This window comes from Sapajus apella, unplaced genomic scaffold (assembly GCF_009761245.1).
Source record: "Sapajus apella isolate SASKATOON/1434 unplaced genomic scaffold, GSC_monkey_1.0 scaffold11, whole genome shotgun sequence".
NCBI lineage: Eukaryota > Metazoa > Chordata > Mammalia > Primates > Cebidae > Sapajus > Sapajus apella.
Genome location: NW_022436951.1, coordinates 6538162 through 6557444, shown reverse-complemented (window position 1 = coordinate 6557444; position 19283 = coordinate 6538162). Strand labels below are relative to the sequence as shown.

Sequence of the window (19283 nt, the reverse complement as noted above, 5' to 3'; positions counted from 1 at the left end):
GGGAAGGTGGGTGGGGATGTTTTTGAAATGAAACTGCCCCGCCTCATATCATCAGACATTAGATTATCATAAGAAGCATGCAGCCTAGATCCCTCACATGCTCAGTTCACAATAGGGTTTGTGCTCCTGTGAGACTCTAATGTGCATTGACCTGACAGGAGGCAGAGCTCAGGTGGTAATGCTCGCTCATGCCCTGCTCACCTCCTGCTGTGCTACCCAGTTTCAAACAAGCCATGGACCCCTGATTTGTACTATATATTTTGCTCATTTATCTTCTTTATTGTTTGTCTTTCTGCCTCTGAGAAAATAAGCTTTTTGTGGGTAGCATTTTTAGTTTGCTTTGTTCACTAGAGTTGAGAACAGTGCCTGATAAGTGGCAGCCACTAAGTATTTATTAAATAAAATAAACGAAGAGCTATATAAATTCAAACAAGATGAAGTAGAGATGGGGTAAAAAAAATTCATGAAGTAGTCAATTTCAGCTGTTTATTAAAGGATAACTCATGAGTCAGTCATGGTTTTAAAACAGTAACAACACTGAATTCTAAAGAAAAGTACAAGAAATCATTGATTCTAAGGGATGTTCTATAATGAAAAGACAGATGATTGACAAAAAGAGATACTGTCTCATCCTAGCTATTAGGTAGTTCTTTTTATTATACCTCAATTTATCCTGTGCTAATCTTATTGATTAGCTAATTTTTGGTGTCCATGTTATTAATAGAGAAGTCCTAAGCTTTAGGAATAAAAGCAACAATAAAACACCACTATTATGAAACTTGGCTAAGGCTATACTAACATTCTATCTTGAGGGTGTGATATTTCCTGAGCTGTGGGTACTCTGCCAGTAGGACACAGTAATGCTCTTGGGTAAGTTATTCAAATTCATTGAGATATTTCAGTCTCTTCACTATTTTGCGGAATCAGTAGTAGAGGCCTAGAGGAAAATTTGGAGTCTGAGGCTTCCTAGGCCATCTCACATTTTAGAAAATGAGGGTTAGATTATGTAGAATAAAATGCACAGATAAATTTTTGACAAATGTGTGTGCTCAGGTAACCAAACCCCTATCAAGATAGAAAACATTTTTATTGCCGCAGTGAGTTCCTTGTGTCCTATTCCAGTTCTCCTCCCGGGGCAACAACTGTTCTGTTGTCTATCAACATGGCCTAGTTTTGCCTGCAGAAATATGTACTCTTTAGTGTCTGGCTTATTTTCACTCAATATAACATTTCTGAGATTCATCTACATGGCTACATGTATCAGCAATTCATTTCTTTTTACTACTGAGCAGTATTCCAGTGTGTGAATATACCACAATTTGCTGACCCATTTACTTGCTTATGAACAGTTTTGTGTTATTCACATGTTGGGGCTCATATGAATAAAATCTGCTATGAACATTCTTGTGCAAGTTTTTCGTGGATATATTTTTATTTCTCTTGGAAAAATACCTAAATATGGAACTGTTGGATCACAGGATACTTGTGGGTCTAGCTATATAAGAAACTGCATTTTCCAAAGTGGTTTTTACCACTTCCCAGCAATGAGTGAGTTCTGGTTGTCTCACATCCTCTCCAAGCATTGTGTTATCAGCATTTAATATTTTAGGTATTCTAGTGGATGTGAAGTGATATTTCATGGTGGTTTTATTTTGCATTTCCCTGTTGACTGATAATGTTAAGCATCTTTCGATGTGCTTTTGGCCATTTATATACTTTCTTTTTAAGTGTTTGCCACATCATTTGTCCTTTTTTTGTTTGTTTCTTTGAGATGGAGTCTCAGTGTGTTGCCAGGCTGGAGTGTGGTGGCACAATCTTGGCTCTCTGCAGCCTCCAACACCCTGGTTCAAGTGATTCTCCTGCCTCGGCCTCCCAAGTAGCTAAAATTACAGGTGTGCACCACCACACCCAGCCAATTTTTTTGTGTTTTTAGTAGAGATGGGATTTCACCATGTTGGCCAGGATGGTCTCAATCTCCTAACCTCATGATCTGCCCCCCTCGGCCTTCCAAAGTGCTGGGATTATAGGCGTGAGCTACCTCGCCCGGCCCATTTGCCCATTTTTTAATCAAATTGTTTATTACGAGTTGTAAAAGTTTTTAACATACTCTGATTGAAAGTTCTTTTTCAAGTATATATTTGACATTTTTTTCCCAGTCTTTTCTTTTCTTAGTGGTACTTTTGAAGAACAGATATGTTTAATATTGATACTCTAACTTATCTGTTTTCTATGGTCGATGCTTTTTTGTCTGTCTAAAAGCTGCCTATTCTGACAGTGAAGATATTTTCCTACAATTCTTCTAGAAGCTTTATATATTTAGCTTTTGTGTTTCGGTCATATTCTATCTCAAACTAATTTTTGTGTGACGTAGGTATTGAGGTTCATTTTTAGAAATATTTCCTCCCATTTGTTCCAGGAGTCTTGTAGAAAAGACTATCCTCTCTTTGAGTTATCTTGATACCTTTGTTAAAAACCAAGTGACCATGTACTAATAGATCAATTTCTGGGCTTTATATTCCTTTCCAACAGTAGAGTTTTCTATCCTTACACTGATACTATACCATCTTGATTTATTATGCCTGAAATCCAAAAGTGTATGTTGCCAACATTGTTCTCTTTTTCAAGATTGATTTAGTTATTCTAGGTCCTTAATACTTCCTTACACTGTTAAAATCAATTTGCCAATTTCAAAACAAAAAATCTGGTGTAATTTTTATTGAGATGGCCTTGACTCTATAGGTCAAGCTGAGGAAAATTGACATTGAGCATTCCAATTCATGAACTTGGGATATATCTCTTCTTATAATTCAATTTTCTTTAACTTCACACTGCAGTGTTTAATTGTACATGTCTTGCACATATTTTGTTAAATTAATCCATAAGTATTTCCTTTCTATGCTATTTAATGAGTATATTTTTAATTTCCACTTGTTCTTAGCTAACACATAGAAATATGATATTTTTGTATGTTGACTTTGTAGCCTTTTACCTTAGTAAATGCATTTACTAGTTCTAGCATTTTTTGATAGATTTCTCTGGATTTTTCTACAAACACCATTAGTCATCTGTGAAAAAAGATGGTTTTACCTGATTCTTTCCAATATGTAAGCCTTTTATTTCTTTTTCTTAATGTAATACACTGGCTAGGATCTCCAGTACCCTGTTGAATAGAAGTGATGATAATGGACAGCTCTGGTTTTTTTCCCAATCTTAGCAGGAAAAAGTACAATCTTCTACATTGAGTAGTGTTAGCTGCTGGGTTTGTTTTAAATGTTTTTCTCTATCAGGTTGAGGAAGTCGTCACTGTATTCCAAATCCCTTCAATTTTTATATCAGTTGGTGTTGAATTTTGCCTATATTCCTCTGCATCTTTCTGGCACAAAGGTATTCATAAGACTCCCTTATAATCCTTTTAATATCTGTTAATGACACTGTCTACATTATTCCTGATATTGATGGTTTGCCTCTCTCTCTCTCTCTCTCTCCCCCTCTCTCAGAGTCTCTATTGCCCAGGCTGGAATGCACTGCTGTGATCTTGACTCACTACAACATTTATCTCATGGGCTCAAGCAATTCTCATGCCTCAGCCTCCTGAGTAGCTAAGATCACAGGCACATGCCACCATACCTGGCTAATTTTTGTATTTTTAGTAAAGACGAGGTTTCACCATGTTGACCAGGGTGATCTTGAACTCCTGTCCTCAAGTGATCTGCCCACCTCAGTCTCTCAGAATGCTGAGATTACAGGTGTAAGCAACCGTACCCAGTCATGTCTCTTTTTATTGATTAATCTAGGTAGGGTTTTATTAATTTTATTAATATTTTAAAAGAAATAGCTTTGGGGATCATGGAGGAGCAGACTACTTTCTCATGACTTTGTTTTTAGGAATGGAAACATAAAGGATTTTTTTTTAATTTTGTTTTTGTTAAGTCCAACTTCAAAAGTGTAGGTAGGGATGGTCTTGAACAACTATGGCTTTTTTTATGTGGTAAAATATACTTACCATAAAATTTATCATTTTAACCATTTGTAAGCATACAGTTCTGTAGTGTGAACTATATTGACCTGTTTGTATAACCAATCTCCAGAACTCTTTTTATCCTGAAAAACTGAAATTCTGTACCATTAAACAACACATCCTGATTCGTTTCTTCCCAAAACCCTAGAAACACCATTCTACTTTCTGTATCTCTAAGTTTGACTACTTTAGATACCTCATGTAAGTGGAATAAGACAATATTTATCTTTTTGTGACTGGCTTATTTCATTCAACTTAATGTCCTCTGGTTCATCTATGTTGTAGCATATGTAAAAATTTCCTTCATTTTTGAGGCTAAAAATTATTTATTATTTATTATTATCATTTTTATTTATTTATTTATTTTTTATTATTATCCACATTTCATTGATTCATTCACTTATTGATGGAGATTTGGTTGTTTCCATCTTTTGGCTATTGTGAATAATACTACCATGAATATAGGTTTGCAAGTATCTGTTTTATTTCCTGCTTTCAATTCTCTTAGGATTTTATCCAGAAGCGAAATTGCAGATACCATGGTAATTATATTTGTTAATTTTTGGAGGAACTGTCTGATATGGTTTGGCTGAGTCTCCACCCATATCTCATCTTGAATTGTAGTTCCCATAATCCCCAGGTGTTATGGGAGGGACCCAGTGGGTGGTAAGTGAATCATGGGGGTAGTTACCCCCTGCTGTTCTCATGATAGTGAGTTCTCAGGAGAGCTGATGGTTTTATAGGGGCTTTTCCCCCTTTGCCCAACACTTATCCTTCCTGCCGCCATGTGAAAAACAACACGTTTGCTTCCCCTTCTGCCACGATTGTACGTTTCCGGAGGCCTCTCTAGCCCTGTGGAACTGTGAGTCAATTAAATCTCTTTCCTTTATAAATTACCCGGTGTAGGCAGTTCTTTATAGCAGCATGAGAACGACTAATGCATTGCTGTAGTGCTTTTCACAGCAGCTCCACCATTTTAACTTCTGCAACAGTGCACGAGCTTCCAATTTCTCCACATTCTCACCAGCATTTGTTATTTCCTGTGTGTATTTTTTTTCAGTTAGTAGCCATCCTAATAGAAGTGCAGTGAGAAAATGAAGTTTTGGCCATTAAACTGATTTATGTATATATTTCCTAGTGCTATTAGGAAGGGTTATTATGGAACTATCTAAGGGGTCCTTAGATAGTTTCAAGGGAGGGGCTGCCACACCAAAAAGACCAAGCATGTGATTAGAGATTGGAAATTTCAGACCCACCCCATTCCCCTAACCCCCTAGGAGGAGTGAAGAACTGGAGATTAAGTTCAGTCATATAGCCAATGACCTAATCAATCATGCCTACATAATGAAACTTCACTAAAAACCCTGGACACTGTGCTCAGGGGAGCTTCCTGGTACTAAGAGGGTGGCTCATCTGGACTCTGTAGAAGCAGAAGCTCCTGTGCTCATGTCCCTTCCAGATTTCATCCCATGTACCTCTTTATCTGGCTGATCATTTGTATCCCTTATAATAAAATGGAAATTGAAAGTGTAGAGCTTTCCTCAATTCTGTGAGTTGTTCCAGTGAATTATCAAATCTGAGAAGTTGTGGAAAGTCTTTAATTTGTAATTGTCCTGGCAGAAGTGCAGGTCGCTGGGGACAGCTGAAATTCGTTGTTGGAATCTGAAATCGGACAGTCTTGTGGGACTAAGTCCTTCATTTGTGGGTCTTCACTAATTCTGGGTAGCGTCAGAATTGAATTGAGTTGTAGGACACTCTGAGAACTGGTGTCAGAACACAAAGAAAATCATGAGGAATTCCAGCCTGTCTTGATTATCCATGGAGAAGTTTCTCTAGTATAGATCAGTTAAAAAAATTAAACATTGTAGTACTAGAAATCATACATTTTATGAGACAGCTGTATGTAGCAGAAAGTACATTAAAAGCAGCTCTTAATAACTGTGTTAATAGTTATTATTGTATTAATAGTTAATGGTTATTTCCAATAACCTTGGAAAAGTCACCTTGACCTTGAAGATCCATAGTCTCCACATCTTTATAAATGAGTATAATGATACCTATCAGTGATTATTAGTTTTATGTGTCAGCTTGGCTGTTCCATGATACCCAGATATTTTGTCAACATTCTGGATGTTTCTGTGAGGTCATTTTGGATGAAGTTTATACTTAAATTAGTAGACTTTGACTCAAGCAGATTGCTCTTCATTAGTGGGTGAGTCTCATCTAATCAGTCAAAGGCCTGAATAGAAAGAAAGACCTACCTCCCTAGAGCAGTAAGAATGGACTCAACTGCAGAATTAGCTCTTCACCTGGGTCTCCAGCCTGTCAGCCTACACTGCAGTTTGGACTTGCCAGCCTCCATAATTATGGGAGTGAATTTCTTAAAATAAATCCCCCTCTCTATCTTCTCTCTCTCTCTCTCTCTCTCTCTCTCTCGCCTCTCTCATTAAAACTCTGCGTATAACTTTTGATGTCCCCAAAACTTAGCTATTAATAGCCTACTCATGACCAGAATCCTTATCAATAACACAGACAGTCAATTAGCACATATTTTGTGTATTATATGTGTTATATACTGTATTCTTACAAGAAAATAAACTAGAGAAAATGATATTAAGAAAACCGTAAGGGCCGGGTGCGGTGGCTCAAGCCTGTAATCCCAGCACTTTGGGAGGCCGAGGCGGGCGGATCATGAGGTCAAAAGATCGAGACCATCCTGGTCAACATGGTGAAACCTTGTCTCTACTAAAAATACAAAACATTAGCTGGGCATGGTGGCACGTGCCTGTAATCCCAGCTACTCAGGAGGTTGAGGCAGGAGAATTGCCTGAACCCAGGAGGCGGAGGTTGCGGTGAGCTGAGATCGCGCCATTGCACTCCAGCCTGGGTAACAAGAGTGAAATTCCATCTCAAAAAAAAAAACCGTAAGGAAGAGAAAATATATTTACTATTTATTATGTGGAAGTGGATTTTTACAAAGGTCTCAATCATTGTCTTCATGTTGAGTAGACTGAGGAGAGGGAGAAATAGCTGATCTTGCTGTCTCAAGGGTGGCAAAGGAAGAAAATTCACATATAAGTGGACCTGAACAGTTCAAATTTATGTTGTTCAAAAGTCAACTGTATACACACATACACACAAACACACACACATATGCACACATACATCCTACTGGTTCTGTTTCCCTGAAGAAACTTGACTACAATATTTTATCTGGTTGTTGTGAAAATTAATGAGATAATGTACATGAGACCATTTGTTAATGTTAAAGTACTATAGCACATACGTGTGGTTGTCTGCCTAGTACATGTAATGTGTAATGAGCTTTGCTGACACCATAGACATGTAAATTAACATTTACAATGTGGTCATAGAGTCAATATTAGTGATAAATTGATTCAAAGCATCATAGGAGAAGCTAGAAGATAGCAACAAGTTGGGAGAGGAGCCTCCTAGACTTGTGGTTCTGGACTGATAGAGCATTTGCTGCCATAGTAAACTCGATGTGGACAGGAAACCATGGCTTAGTTGGCTTAGTTCAATTTACGTATTCAGCATCTAGTGTAACACTTTGGACACTGTTGTTGCCCAGATAACTGCTAAAGAATAAGTGACTTTTATGTACATAATCACTTCAAAATTACACTTTTGTGAGTGACTGGGTGACTCTGTGTTAACTGGAGCATTAATACAAAGCACTTTAGCGTATGGCATGGGGGGTTAGAAAATATGTATGTGTTGAGGCTGGGCATGGTGGCTCATGCCTATAATCCCAGCACTTTGGGAGGCCGAGGTGGGTAGATCACAAGGTCAGGAGTTTGAGACCAGCCTGGCCAATGTGGTGAAACTCTTATCTCTAATAAAAATACAAAAATTAGCAGGATGTGGTGGCGCACACCTGTAGTCCCAGCTACTTGGGAGGCTGAGGCAGAAGAATCACTTGAACACAGGAGGTGGAGGTTGCTGTGAGCCAAGATCATGCCACTGCACTCCAGCCTGGGTGACAGCAAGACTGTATCTCAAAAAAAAAAAAATGTATATTATATATATATATATATTTGAAGCTAGTCATGCCCTCAGAAGTGTTGAATGTCAATTAATCATAGTCTATATGCTAAATAATGGAGCTAGAACCTTAGGCTGGCTAGGGAAAGCCAAAGCCATGAATCCAGGGTGATTCCATGAATAAATACATAGCCAGTCCTCACTCTCTAAAATGAATAGCTTTGCTTCTTGGGGACTTTGCTGAACTTTGCATAATAGCAAGGTACAAAAATAACTTGCAGGAAAAACCAGGGCACTACTCTGAATTAATACTTTAAAAACTCCAGGACAGTAACTGGAATGCTATTTAGCAACACAGCAAATACTACCCAGTGTCACTTGTCAGCTCAAATCACTAGATGACATTCCTTGTAGCAGTCAATGGCCAGTCTGGACTGCATTAGCATGCTTCACAACTTTATGGATTGTGGCTTATGTGGGCAGCTATTTTGAGACTCAGGCATGGAAGAATATGGTTGCTTTCAAAATAATCTAGGCAAAAAGCTAAGTCTGGGGAAGAAGACCAGTCTTGTGGGTATTTTGGGAAGTATGTCTTCATAGTGATTATTTCCAGGCTTCTCTGGATATGGCCAGAGAGGTGGTTAATGCTGAGTGTCAACTGGATTGGATTGAAGGATACAGAGTGTTGATCCTGGGTGCTTCTGTGAGAGTGTTGCCAAAGGAGATTAATATTTGAGTCAGTGGGGCTAAGGAAGGCAGACCCACCCTTAAGCTGGAGGCACAATCTAATCAGCTGCCAGGGAATATAAAGCAGGCAGAAAAACTTGAAAAGGCGAGACTGGCCTAGACTCCCAGCCTACATCTTTCTCCCATGCTTCTTGCCCTTGAACATTGGATTCCAAATTCTTCAGTTTTGGGACTTGGACTGGCTCTCCTTGCTCCTCAGCTTGCAGACAGCCTATTGTGGGACCTTGTGAGCATGTAAGTTAATACTTAATAAACTTCCATATATATACATATATATAACACACACACACACACACACACACACACACATTATTAGTTCTGTCCCTCTAGAGAACCCTAATACAGCCAGTAAAGAAGAGACCTTCAAGATAGCCTGCCTTAAATTAAAACAGCGAGGTATTATTTTCCATCTATAAAATTGAGAAGGAATTTTAAAAATAATGGTATTACTGAGAACATGCCCCAACTGCTGATAGGAGGGTCATTTGGCCAAAACCAATTTTTAAGAATGCATAATCCTTTGACTCCATGATTTCACCTCTAAGAATTTATGCCAGGAAAATAATCCCATATCAGTGCAAAGATCTAGTCTTTAGTTTAGGTGCAGCCCAGTGTTAATTATAATAGTTAAAATATTAGAAATAAATAATATGTCTAACAGTAGAGAATTACCTAAAGGAATTTTGTTACATCCATATAAAGGAACAGTATGAAACTATTAAAAATAAGGTTGTAGAAGAATATTTGATGACCTGGAAATTTGTTCATCCTCTGTTGTTAAGTTAAAAGCAGTTTACAAAACACTGTTTACAAGTGTCCAGAACAAATCTATATTGTTTAAAAATCAAGCAAAAGAAGAATCCATACATGTGCACAGAAGAAAGTTCTAAAAGTTTCTACATTGAAATGTTAATAGCAATTATCTTTGGGTGGTGGGGTTACAGATGACTTCTATAATCCTCTTTAGGCTCACCCCCACCAAATTTTCTATTAAAAATATTATATTAGCAATTGAAGTGGGGAGAAGTCAAAGGATTTCAAACATTTCAAACAAAGTGAATGGAAAACAAAAACACCTCTAATGAACTAGAATTGTCTACTAACAGAGAAGCAGGATCATTTTACAGTGCTGTGCCTTAACCCTGACACATTCTAGGACTTTATATTCTAGGGTACTTGGTTCAAAATATATTTGAGCCCTAGTAGTACAGCATGGTCTAAAAAGTTCACAATGTTTTCATTTACCATGAAGTATTTTCTGCCCACACTATACTAAGCCTTGTACAACATGAAGTCACTTTATACAGCTCCAGGAACTGATGCAGAGAAGTGGCCTGACACATTCACGTGACTGTTAGCACACAGATTCCATCTTGGAAATGGAAGGTTTTGGCCCTTTAGCCAACACTCTCCACACCACTGAAATCTAAAACTAAATCTAAAACCTAAAAAAATTGCCTCTGGAAAAATAACTAAAAAGCTCATGTCCTAGACCCACACATAAAAAGATCTATCCTAGGTTATTGAGGAGAAGTTAGAAGTATCTGGTGAAACCTTAACCTCTGTGGAGTGATTATGTCATCCATGAGAGACCCAGCCGGTCCCACAAGTGTCCTTTGCTGTCCCTGACAGAGTGGATTGAAGGGATCATCTTGTCTAACCATGTCAACCATCTGCCACTAACACAGCTGGCTGGGGAAAGGATTTGAAATTTTAAAAAGACTGATAGTGAAAATGGCTGGGAGGTAGATAGTTTAGTTTGAATGAGTGCCCATCAAGTGATATGTGACACTTTTCCCTGTCTGTCTCCAGCTGTCTCTGGACCATAAAAAGGAAAAAGTCAAGAATACATTTATTTTTCCCACAATGAATGAGCCAGAGATCCAGACAAAATTAGGCTTAAACAAAGTGAAAAAGTGTCCCACTAGTGGTAGGACAGTAGAGAAACCTCCAGACTAACTTAAAGCTATTCTCAGCTGAATCCCCCTTGTAGCTTACTCAGCCTTGCCCAGATGGGTGTTTTGAATTAGACAAAATCTAGCATACTCTAAAAAACTGACAGTGGATAGAAGTTTAAGCATATAAGTTTCAGAATGACAGCTCCAAGGAATATGCATTCTTGACAGTCTTCCATAGTCCTTTAAGAATCAATAGTGAATCCAAGTTAACCCACCCTTATGCATCACTATTATGTCAGAGCTTCTCTGGGTCATTCACCAGCCCACCGTCAGGAATGTAAATGCACAGGTTACAGAACACGCAACTCATGAGCTGGACTGACTCACCTTGCTGTCGCTGGTCCTCCTGCAGCTTCAACTTACAGGTGTGCAAACTGCCAAGCAGGTGGCCGCTGCCTTTTCTTGGTATAGTAGTCATGGTCCTAGCAGTATGGCTGTGACTCAAGGATCACTAGAGCACCTCCTTCTCTTGCCAGTCACCTAAAATGGCCTTCACCAGATACCCAGAACTACATAGGTACATGCAGATCTTGTCTTTGCATGTACAACATATACTCCTCTACTAAACTTCCAAGATTTTTCTAGTCGTGATTCTTGACATAAATAATCACCAATGTTACTTCTCCTAAATATAAAGATGCCAATTCATCTGGCTAAAAACACAACTTAATTCTTCTTTCATTTCAAAACAAATTGAAACTATGCCCCCTGATAATGTAAAATTCTACAAATTACTTCTAACAGATTACAGTTTTGGCATTATTAAATTCCTTTTGCTGACATGAAATCGAATGCCTCCAGTTTTTAGAGAGGACTGCTAAAGTAACACATACACAAAGAAAAAAAAAATGCTGCTAAGTCAAGTGATTTCTAAGCCTGATCTGAGTTACCCTGGGTGACAGCTGAAAGTGTACAGTTCTTAAGGGAGGCTGGAAGGAGGAGGAGCGAAGTGGGCTAGGATGATTAGCATAAAGAGGCAGGCAAGATGGGCGTTGGAGCTGCTTTGAATAATAGTGACCAAAGCACAGTTTCTAAAGATGCCCTGCCATTATGTTACAGTAATTGAGTACCTGATTTCTGCCACTTTGTTTGTAATTAATATGCAAGCTGAGAGCAGGAGTTTATACCGCATGGACGTTCATTTGTACATGTGAAATCTAAAAGGTATAAATGGAACTGGTAATGAGCTCATGGAAATGTACTGCTGGAACTTTCAATTTCTGTAAACACCTCCTAGTCTTCAGAAGGGGGCAGTTAGAGGGCAGCCTTCCTGCCAAGACAACTAGAGTTCTGGAAGAAAAATAAACACATAAAACATTATCTTTCCAGAGTCCTGTTTCTGTTTCCCTTTTAGAGTTCCTATTGCTACTTCTAGGTCATAGAAAGTAATTTCCAGTTTTACTTGTTGGCTATTTCGTTACTGTTTAAAAGCATAAACCCCAAACACCTTTAATTTAACTTGAGAGCCTGCCACAACTGAAGTCATAATAAATGCTGGTAGGTCCTGCCCTTCAAGAGTCACAGCTCTTCCCAGATTTAGAAAGAAGGTAGGGGGCAGGACTAAGGAGAAAGGCAGAGCTGTTTAGCCTGAGGGTCTGGACTCTGCAGCTTATATACATTTGGAAATTGGTGTTAAACTTGACACTGTTATGAACTTATCTCCTAACCAGATCTGTGTGGCTGCCCTCACTTTACTTTGAGGCAGTCAATAATGCCCCAAGTATAGTCTGGTTTATGAAAATCTTTATGAAATAGGTGATTGCTCTTTTGTAATTCTTGAATGCTTTAATTGTTTCAGTAGTCTATCTGCTGCAGTTTTCAGCCTGTCACAGTGTAACAGATGACAGATGTGTTTTGCTACTTTGAAAGAGAGTCTTGTTATTGGAGAGCCATGGTTTTTACTTTAAATGTCTGCTATTCATCTCATCTTCCACAAAAGCTATGGTGGAAAGCCAGGTGATTTTTCCTGAATAATGTAAAGTTATTGATATTTTATCAAGTTGTGTACCTCACTAATAAGCATATTATTATACAGTACAAAACTGTAAGCCAGCCCTTTTGAGAAATACATTTAAAATGTTTTATGATGAAAAAATTTAGAAATACATGAGTAGGAGAGAATAGCACAATAAGCCCTGCATACTCATCACTTGGATTCAATAATTATCAACTCGTAGACAATCATGTCTCAAAACTATGTGTTTTATCATAGCCATTCTCTCCCTTACTACACCACTGGAGTTGAAGCATTCAGACATCATTGCATTAATAAATATTTCAGTATATATTTCTAAAATGTGAGGATTTAAAAAGTCATAATAAGATAGTCACGCTTGTTACAATTAAATGTGATGCTTTACATGGTGCAAACTGCCTGTAATTAAGTATCCAAGCAGTGTTCTTATTTTCCTGATTGTCTCATAAACTTTTTTATCTTTACTTTTTTTCTTTGCAAATTGAGACCTAAAGGGCCACACATTGTATTTGGTTGATATATTTCTTAAGTCTTTTTTAATCTATAGGCTCATCTCAGAGATAAATATTGCTTGGAAATGAATATCTACACTTACCCTAATTTATGTCTGATTTTTCAAGGAAGCCCCGTAGATGCCTCCATTTTTCTTCCTCAGGGAAAAAAAGAGAAGAAAAGGAATGGTTATCTGGCCGTGGAGGTTAAGACATCCAGCTTTCTTGTTCACGGTGCTCTCATTCACGTATGGTGTAACCTTGACCCAGGTGCATAACATCTCTGCATTTGTGTCTTAATTTGTCATATGAAACAAATGTTTGTTAAACATTGTGATAAATTATTCAACACTCATTCTTTGGATATAAAGGCCTGGGAAAGGGAGAAGTATCCTGCTTTGTCTCTGACTAGAGCCTAAGGAGAAAGAAATAGATTTAAAACTAAAATCTGGGTAGGATTTAGGAATGCATTTGAAAATCTAGCCCCTCAGTTTTCAAACTTAGCTAAGTATCATAATTACCTGGGCAGTGTAGTAAAGATGTAGATTCGTGAACCCCAGCTGCACAGTCTGATGTCTAAGGTGGAGTCTGGAATCTATATATTTTTATAAGTCCTCTGGTCTAAATAAACAAGCATTACCTGCTTAAACAGGGCTGGTTTGTTCTACTATTTCATTCATTATATCTTTCTTGAGGTCTGATAAAACTAAACACTCCTTAAACAGTAATTTCAAGTGCCACAGCATAATGGGACAGGGAGGATAACAAAGGAATGCTACTGCTTCCTCTTTTGTGCATCAACAAGGCAGTCCTGGGCAGTGGCCCTGTGATGGATTAGCCAAGTCAAGGGACCCTGGCTGGGTTCTGATACTGCGTGTTGAGTTCCACTGCTGTTCTTGAAGGAGTCTCTGGTTTGATTTACCAGTTTCCACTGGAAATCAGCCAGTATGGCGGAAAGCAGCATGTTACAGGAGTACATAAGATAACCTCAGATGTATTGGCTGCAGTGGGATGGGGGACTACTTTGCTTACCCCTTTTCCCACTTACTTTCCAGAAACACCACCAAATTAGTTCACAATGGGCATATTGTACCTGGTGGTACGAGGAACAGGCAATGTGCTAGATTTATTAGAGTGTGTCACTTTAAAAACTCACTTTTTTACTTTTTATGTTATACAATGCACACACAAAATTATTTTAAAATGTTAACATTCATAATGTATTAGTGTGGCAGTACCACATGAATATGATTCATAAACATACATACAAACCCACATCAGAGTACATTCTCAAGCATTTGTTGTTGACAGGGGTGCATGATCGCCAAGTTCAGAGACCTCTATGACGGAGGAAGAGGGCTGGGCCTTGTGGGAGGATGATGCTCTCATTTAAAGAAAACAGTCATTTTACTTCTTCCTTCTGAATTGTACAGCTGTTCTTTTCTACATCCTTCTTCTAATTTTGTTAGTACTTTTTCAATTCTACTTCTAAAATAAAATTGAGTGTGTCTTACCCAGTTTAGGCTGCTATACAAGATTGTAATAAACAAGATGGCTTATAAACAACAGAAATTTATTTCTCACAGTTATGGAGGCTAGGAAGTGCAAGATCAAGGCACAAGCATAGTCAAGTTCTAGTGAGGACCTTCTTCCAGACTGCAGACTGCTATCTTCTATTATTCTCACATGGTGGAGAGGGTAAGAGAACTCTCTGAAGTCACTTTTATAAAGGCGCAAACCCCATTTATGAGGGCCCCATCCACATGGCCTAATTACCTTCCAAATGCTTGCCTCCTAATGCTATTACATTGGAGATTAGGATTTCAACATAATAATTTGCAAGAGGGGGTACAAAAGATTTAGTGTTTAACAAGTTGCCTTCTCAAGGGTGGAAGAGAGTTTTTAATCCAAATTCAGCTCCATGAAGGGTCAATGAAGAAAACTGTCTATAAGCTGTTTAGATTCCCTAATTTCTTACTGTTGAACTAAAACTACTTGCTTCCTAGCCCATTGATACTGTATATTAGTGCGAGCAAGCATGTGTGCGCACGCGTGCACACACACACACACCCTTCTTATCCCTTCCTGGCATTTGCAACTGTCACGAGAGGATCAAGTGTTGTAGCTTAGATATTGGTCTTCGGCTTCAAACAACAGTAGTACCTAGTGAGCTGCAGGTGGGAAATCCTAGGACCCCAAGAAAGCTCCCTGAACAGTTGTATGAGTACCATGGCCATCGAAGTTCTCCCTCATTGCTCAGTGAGGACCTAGAGAGACTGGGCTTGGAAAAGCTGCAAGAGTCAGAATATAGGATCTTTTTCATGGCCTCAGGGGTAACCATATGAAAGTGGTGGAGAATAAATCAAGAAAGAATCAGCCTTCCACTTTTAATCCTTTAAATTGCTCCTCAAACAGTGAGAGCCTGAAGCTCTCCCAGGACCTCTGAAACCTAAAGTTAAGTGTCATTGGCACAATTAGACAAAACTACTGAATGTTTTTCTCCTCCCCTTTTCTGTGTATTACAAATATCAGCTATATCAGCAAACTTATACTTCTTCATTGTCAGCTTTTTCAAAGTAAAAAGTGTTTTTCGGATCAGGATAAGCAAAGAAAACAGATGATACTAGAGATCATTATACAATGTATGCAATATCATGTGTCACTTAAAACTAAAAAGAGATTGAATCTTAAATAGAAATTTTAATAAGGCAATTGAGAAAGAGTGTTTTAAAATTACTTTTTGGAGAAACTAATCAAAATAGCAGGCTGAGCATACACTTCCAAATACATTTAAATGATATAAAAGTTATACAGAGAAATAAAAAATATAGATGAACATACATTAGAAAGTTATCTTTAAGTATCTGCCATTATTGGATCATTAAAAGAACTTACTGGAAGTAAAAAAGAGATAGGATCTGAACAATAAGAGCAGAATAAACTAGTAAAAGAAAAGGCTCAGAGCCAATAAATATGCATATCATTGCATATTAATGAAAGAAATGACTGTGAAACAGTCATGTTTATCTGTAGGATAAATCCTGGCAATTGTCCATTAAAGTGTGAATTGCCTGCCTGGGAAAGGTTTTTAAACAGAAACCAGAAAGAGAAGCAGAGCCAGAAGTGCCCTAGGACCTCTCTTTTTCCCCTTCCCCATGGGGAGGGGTGAGGAGAGAAACTGATAATTGGAGAATATCTTCAGGCTGCCTATCTGTTCTATATCCAAAACCCAAAAGTGAAGTTTGTCAACACAACCAGTGTGCTTACACAAAGCTTGTGGTCAAACGCTTAGGAAAAGGCTGCTGGAGAAAAAGACTCACAAAGCTGCAGAGGAAAATCATGCTAACTCCCTATACTAATCAAACTAGATTTTTACCCACAAACATGAACTACCAATACAGAATATTTGAGGAAAACTAATAGCAGAAAGGAAAAGGACCAGAATGAGCAAACAGAACAGATGGCCCTGGAAAACATAAAAATAACACAAGAAACTGAAGAGACCTTAAAAAATTTTAATTGATGTCCTGAGAAAAAGATAAGATATTGCATCCATAATATAAGAATAGGCTGCCATAAAAATGAGCTATTATAGAAAAATTCTTGAAAATTAAGAATAAGATTGCCAAAACAAAATCTTTAAAAAGCTGAACCCAATGATGAACACGACTAAGGTAGAATTAGTCATATAGAAGCTAAAATCAAGGAAATCTCAAAGAATACAGAATCTTTGAATCAAAGATTCAAATCTCAAAAAGACAGAAAAATGGGTGAACAAGTTGAAGTTGAAGCATAGAAGGTCAGTCTTAGGAAATCTCTCTGTCACTTTACTAATGAGCTGTGACGTTGGACAAACACCATAATACTAATATCCTACCTTAAAAGTGTATTTGCTATTTGCCCGGCACTGTTCTAAGATCTTACACGTATTAACTCATTTAATTCACTCAGTGGACTTTTAACTAATGGATATATTTCTAGATACCATGATCTACCATAATCTTGGCTTCAGGAGCAGAGTGCTTTGTAGTGGTTTTATCTGGTAAATTAGTTTCTCTACAAGGTACTAAATAAGTGTCATAGAGTCTGCATCTTACCTTCCATTCCTCCTTTCAAATGTTAGCCAGGGATTCTTTCTCTCCCTCCCTGAAAATGTTGCTGCAGCTGTAGTAGAGAGAAACAAAAGACACAAATGTAGAATAATCTAATCACATAGCCAAGAAATTTTAGAGACAAGAGACAATGCCACAGGGACAGTGGTAATCCACTGACATGTTGTATTAGCCTAAACAGAGCTTCAAATAATATTCAATTAACAATAAATATTTTTAAAGACATGTAGATTTTATGTAAAATTCTAAATTTCAGGTTCTTATCACAAAATTGGGCCCCCCAATTGCACCTCCTTCCCCAAAAGCCATTGTAATAGGCTCTAAAATACAGTAGCTCAAAAAGATAAACTTTTCTTTCTTCCTTACAAAATAATCCAGCTATGTGCAAGTGTTCCAGAGTGGACAGGTGGCTCTATCTGAGGTTATCCAGGAAGCAGCTTGGTTGCTTCTATTTTCTTGTTCAAAAAAAATTTATTTACTGTTAATATTTTGGATTTTTTAAAATTACTATCTTCACCAGAAAATAAATTCTTTTCCTTTTGCAAGCACTGATATATTGAATGATTTAGGGCAAATTTAAATCTCCTGCATCTGGTAGATGATTAATAGAAATATAAAACTACTAAATTTGTTCTTCTTTAAATCAATGAAATATGACATTTTTTAAAGACAGGCTGGAGTACAGTGGCACAATCTGGGCTCACTGCAGCCTCCCTCCCAGGCTCAAGCAGTTTTCCCACTGCAGCCTCCTGAGTAGACTAAAGGCATACCACCACACCCAGCTAAATTTTTGTATATTTTGTAGAGATGAAGTTTCATCATGTTGCCTAGGCTGGTCTTGAACTCTGGGTCTCAAGAAATCCACCTGCCTTGACCCCCCAAAATGCTGGGATGACAGGTGACCTTAAAATTTATCATGCACTGTTTTAAAAATTATAGATACAGATATGGTAAGATAAAACAGACACTAACAAAAAGTTCTCGGCAAAACATGACATACAACCTATAATGACATGGATGATGCCAAAGAAGAGAGAGAAATATAAGTTGCACCTATTCATATGTACACAGATGCCTTGTTTGTACTAATAGTAAATGTCTATTCTATATTCCTTTCATAATCTTCATTCTAAAGCAGGCATTGTTGAGTGCCTGCCCAACAGTATTTCCTTCTTCCTTTTTTTCAGATAGAAATCTGATCATGTGCAGTCATCTGCTTCAGGAGAGGTGGTCCTTATCCCCTCAATAGGGATTGGTCTGACTCATCATGAAGACCTCATTCTCCTTGCCAGTCACTGCTTTAAGTAGGACATAGGATGCTGTCAGTCCAATGATATGAGAAGGGAATCTACTGGACTGGTTGGTGGAGCTCTGGGAAAGGTTTTCTCAGAGGCTATGGGAAGAAATGGGCTCCTTTTTCTGCTTCTGGATATTGTCATTAGGATGTGATATTCTAAGATGGCTTTCAGGGGACCTAGTCTGAAGAAAAGGTGGGACATTCCTGGGTCTTCTCATGATATTGTTGAGCCACAAAATTAACCAACCTGAGCACTGCCTCACCTCTGGAATTCTTTAAATGTGAGATGATAAATTGCTTTATTGCTTATGTACTTAAGTGTAAGCTTCAACTTTAAGTTTGCTTGCCACTAAAAACATCCCAACCGGCCGGGCGTGGTGGCTCAAGCCTGTAATCCCAGCACTTTGGGAGGCCGAGGCGGGTGGATCACGAGGTCAAGAGATCGAGACCATCCTGGTCAACATGGTGAAACCCCGTCTCTACTAAAAATACAAAAAATTAGCTGGGCATGGTGGTGCGTGCCTGTAATCCCAGCTACTCAGGAGGTTGAGGCAGGAGAATTGCCTGAACCCAGGAGGCGGAGGTTGCGGTGAGCCGAGATCGCGCCATTGCACTCCAGCCTGGGTAACATGAGTGAAACTCCGTCTCAAAAAAAAAAAAAAAAAAAAAAAAAAAAAAAA

The 19283-nt window shown here is 38.2% G+C and overlaps 1 protein-coding gene and 1 long non-coding RNA gene across 4 annotated transcripts in view; one reads left to right on the top strand and one right to left on the bottom strand.

Annotated features, from left to right (window-relative positions):
* The window catches only part of RANBP3L (RAN binding protein 3 like), a 56056-nt gene extending 44397 nt beyond the window's left edge, over positions 1-11659 (bottom strand). The window contains exon 1 of one of the 3 annotated variants that reach the window (XM_032278949.1): positions 11056-11659. In XM_032278949.1, coding sequence (XP_032134840.1) covers positions 11056-11146 — 91 coding nt within the window. In that variant the 5' untranslated portion in view covers positions 11147-11659. The remainder of the gene's footprint in view (positions 1-11055) is intronic. The other 2 variants (XM_032278950.1, XM_032278948.1) reach the window with 2 other exon arrangements.
* LOC116552271 overlaps positions 1-18609 on the top strand; it is a 67896-nt gene extending 49287 nt beyond the window's left edge. The window contains exon 2 of the long non-coding RNA XR_004269306.1: positions 18494-18609. This is a non-coding gene — a long non-coding RNA (uncharacterized LOC116552271). The remainder of the gene's footprint in view (positions 1-18493) is intronic.
* Positions 18610-19283: the final 674 nt, after the last annotated feature.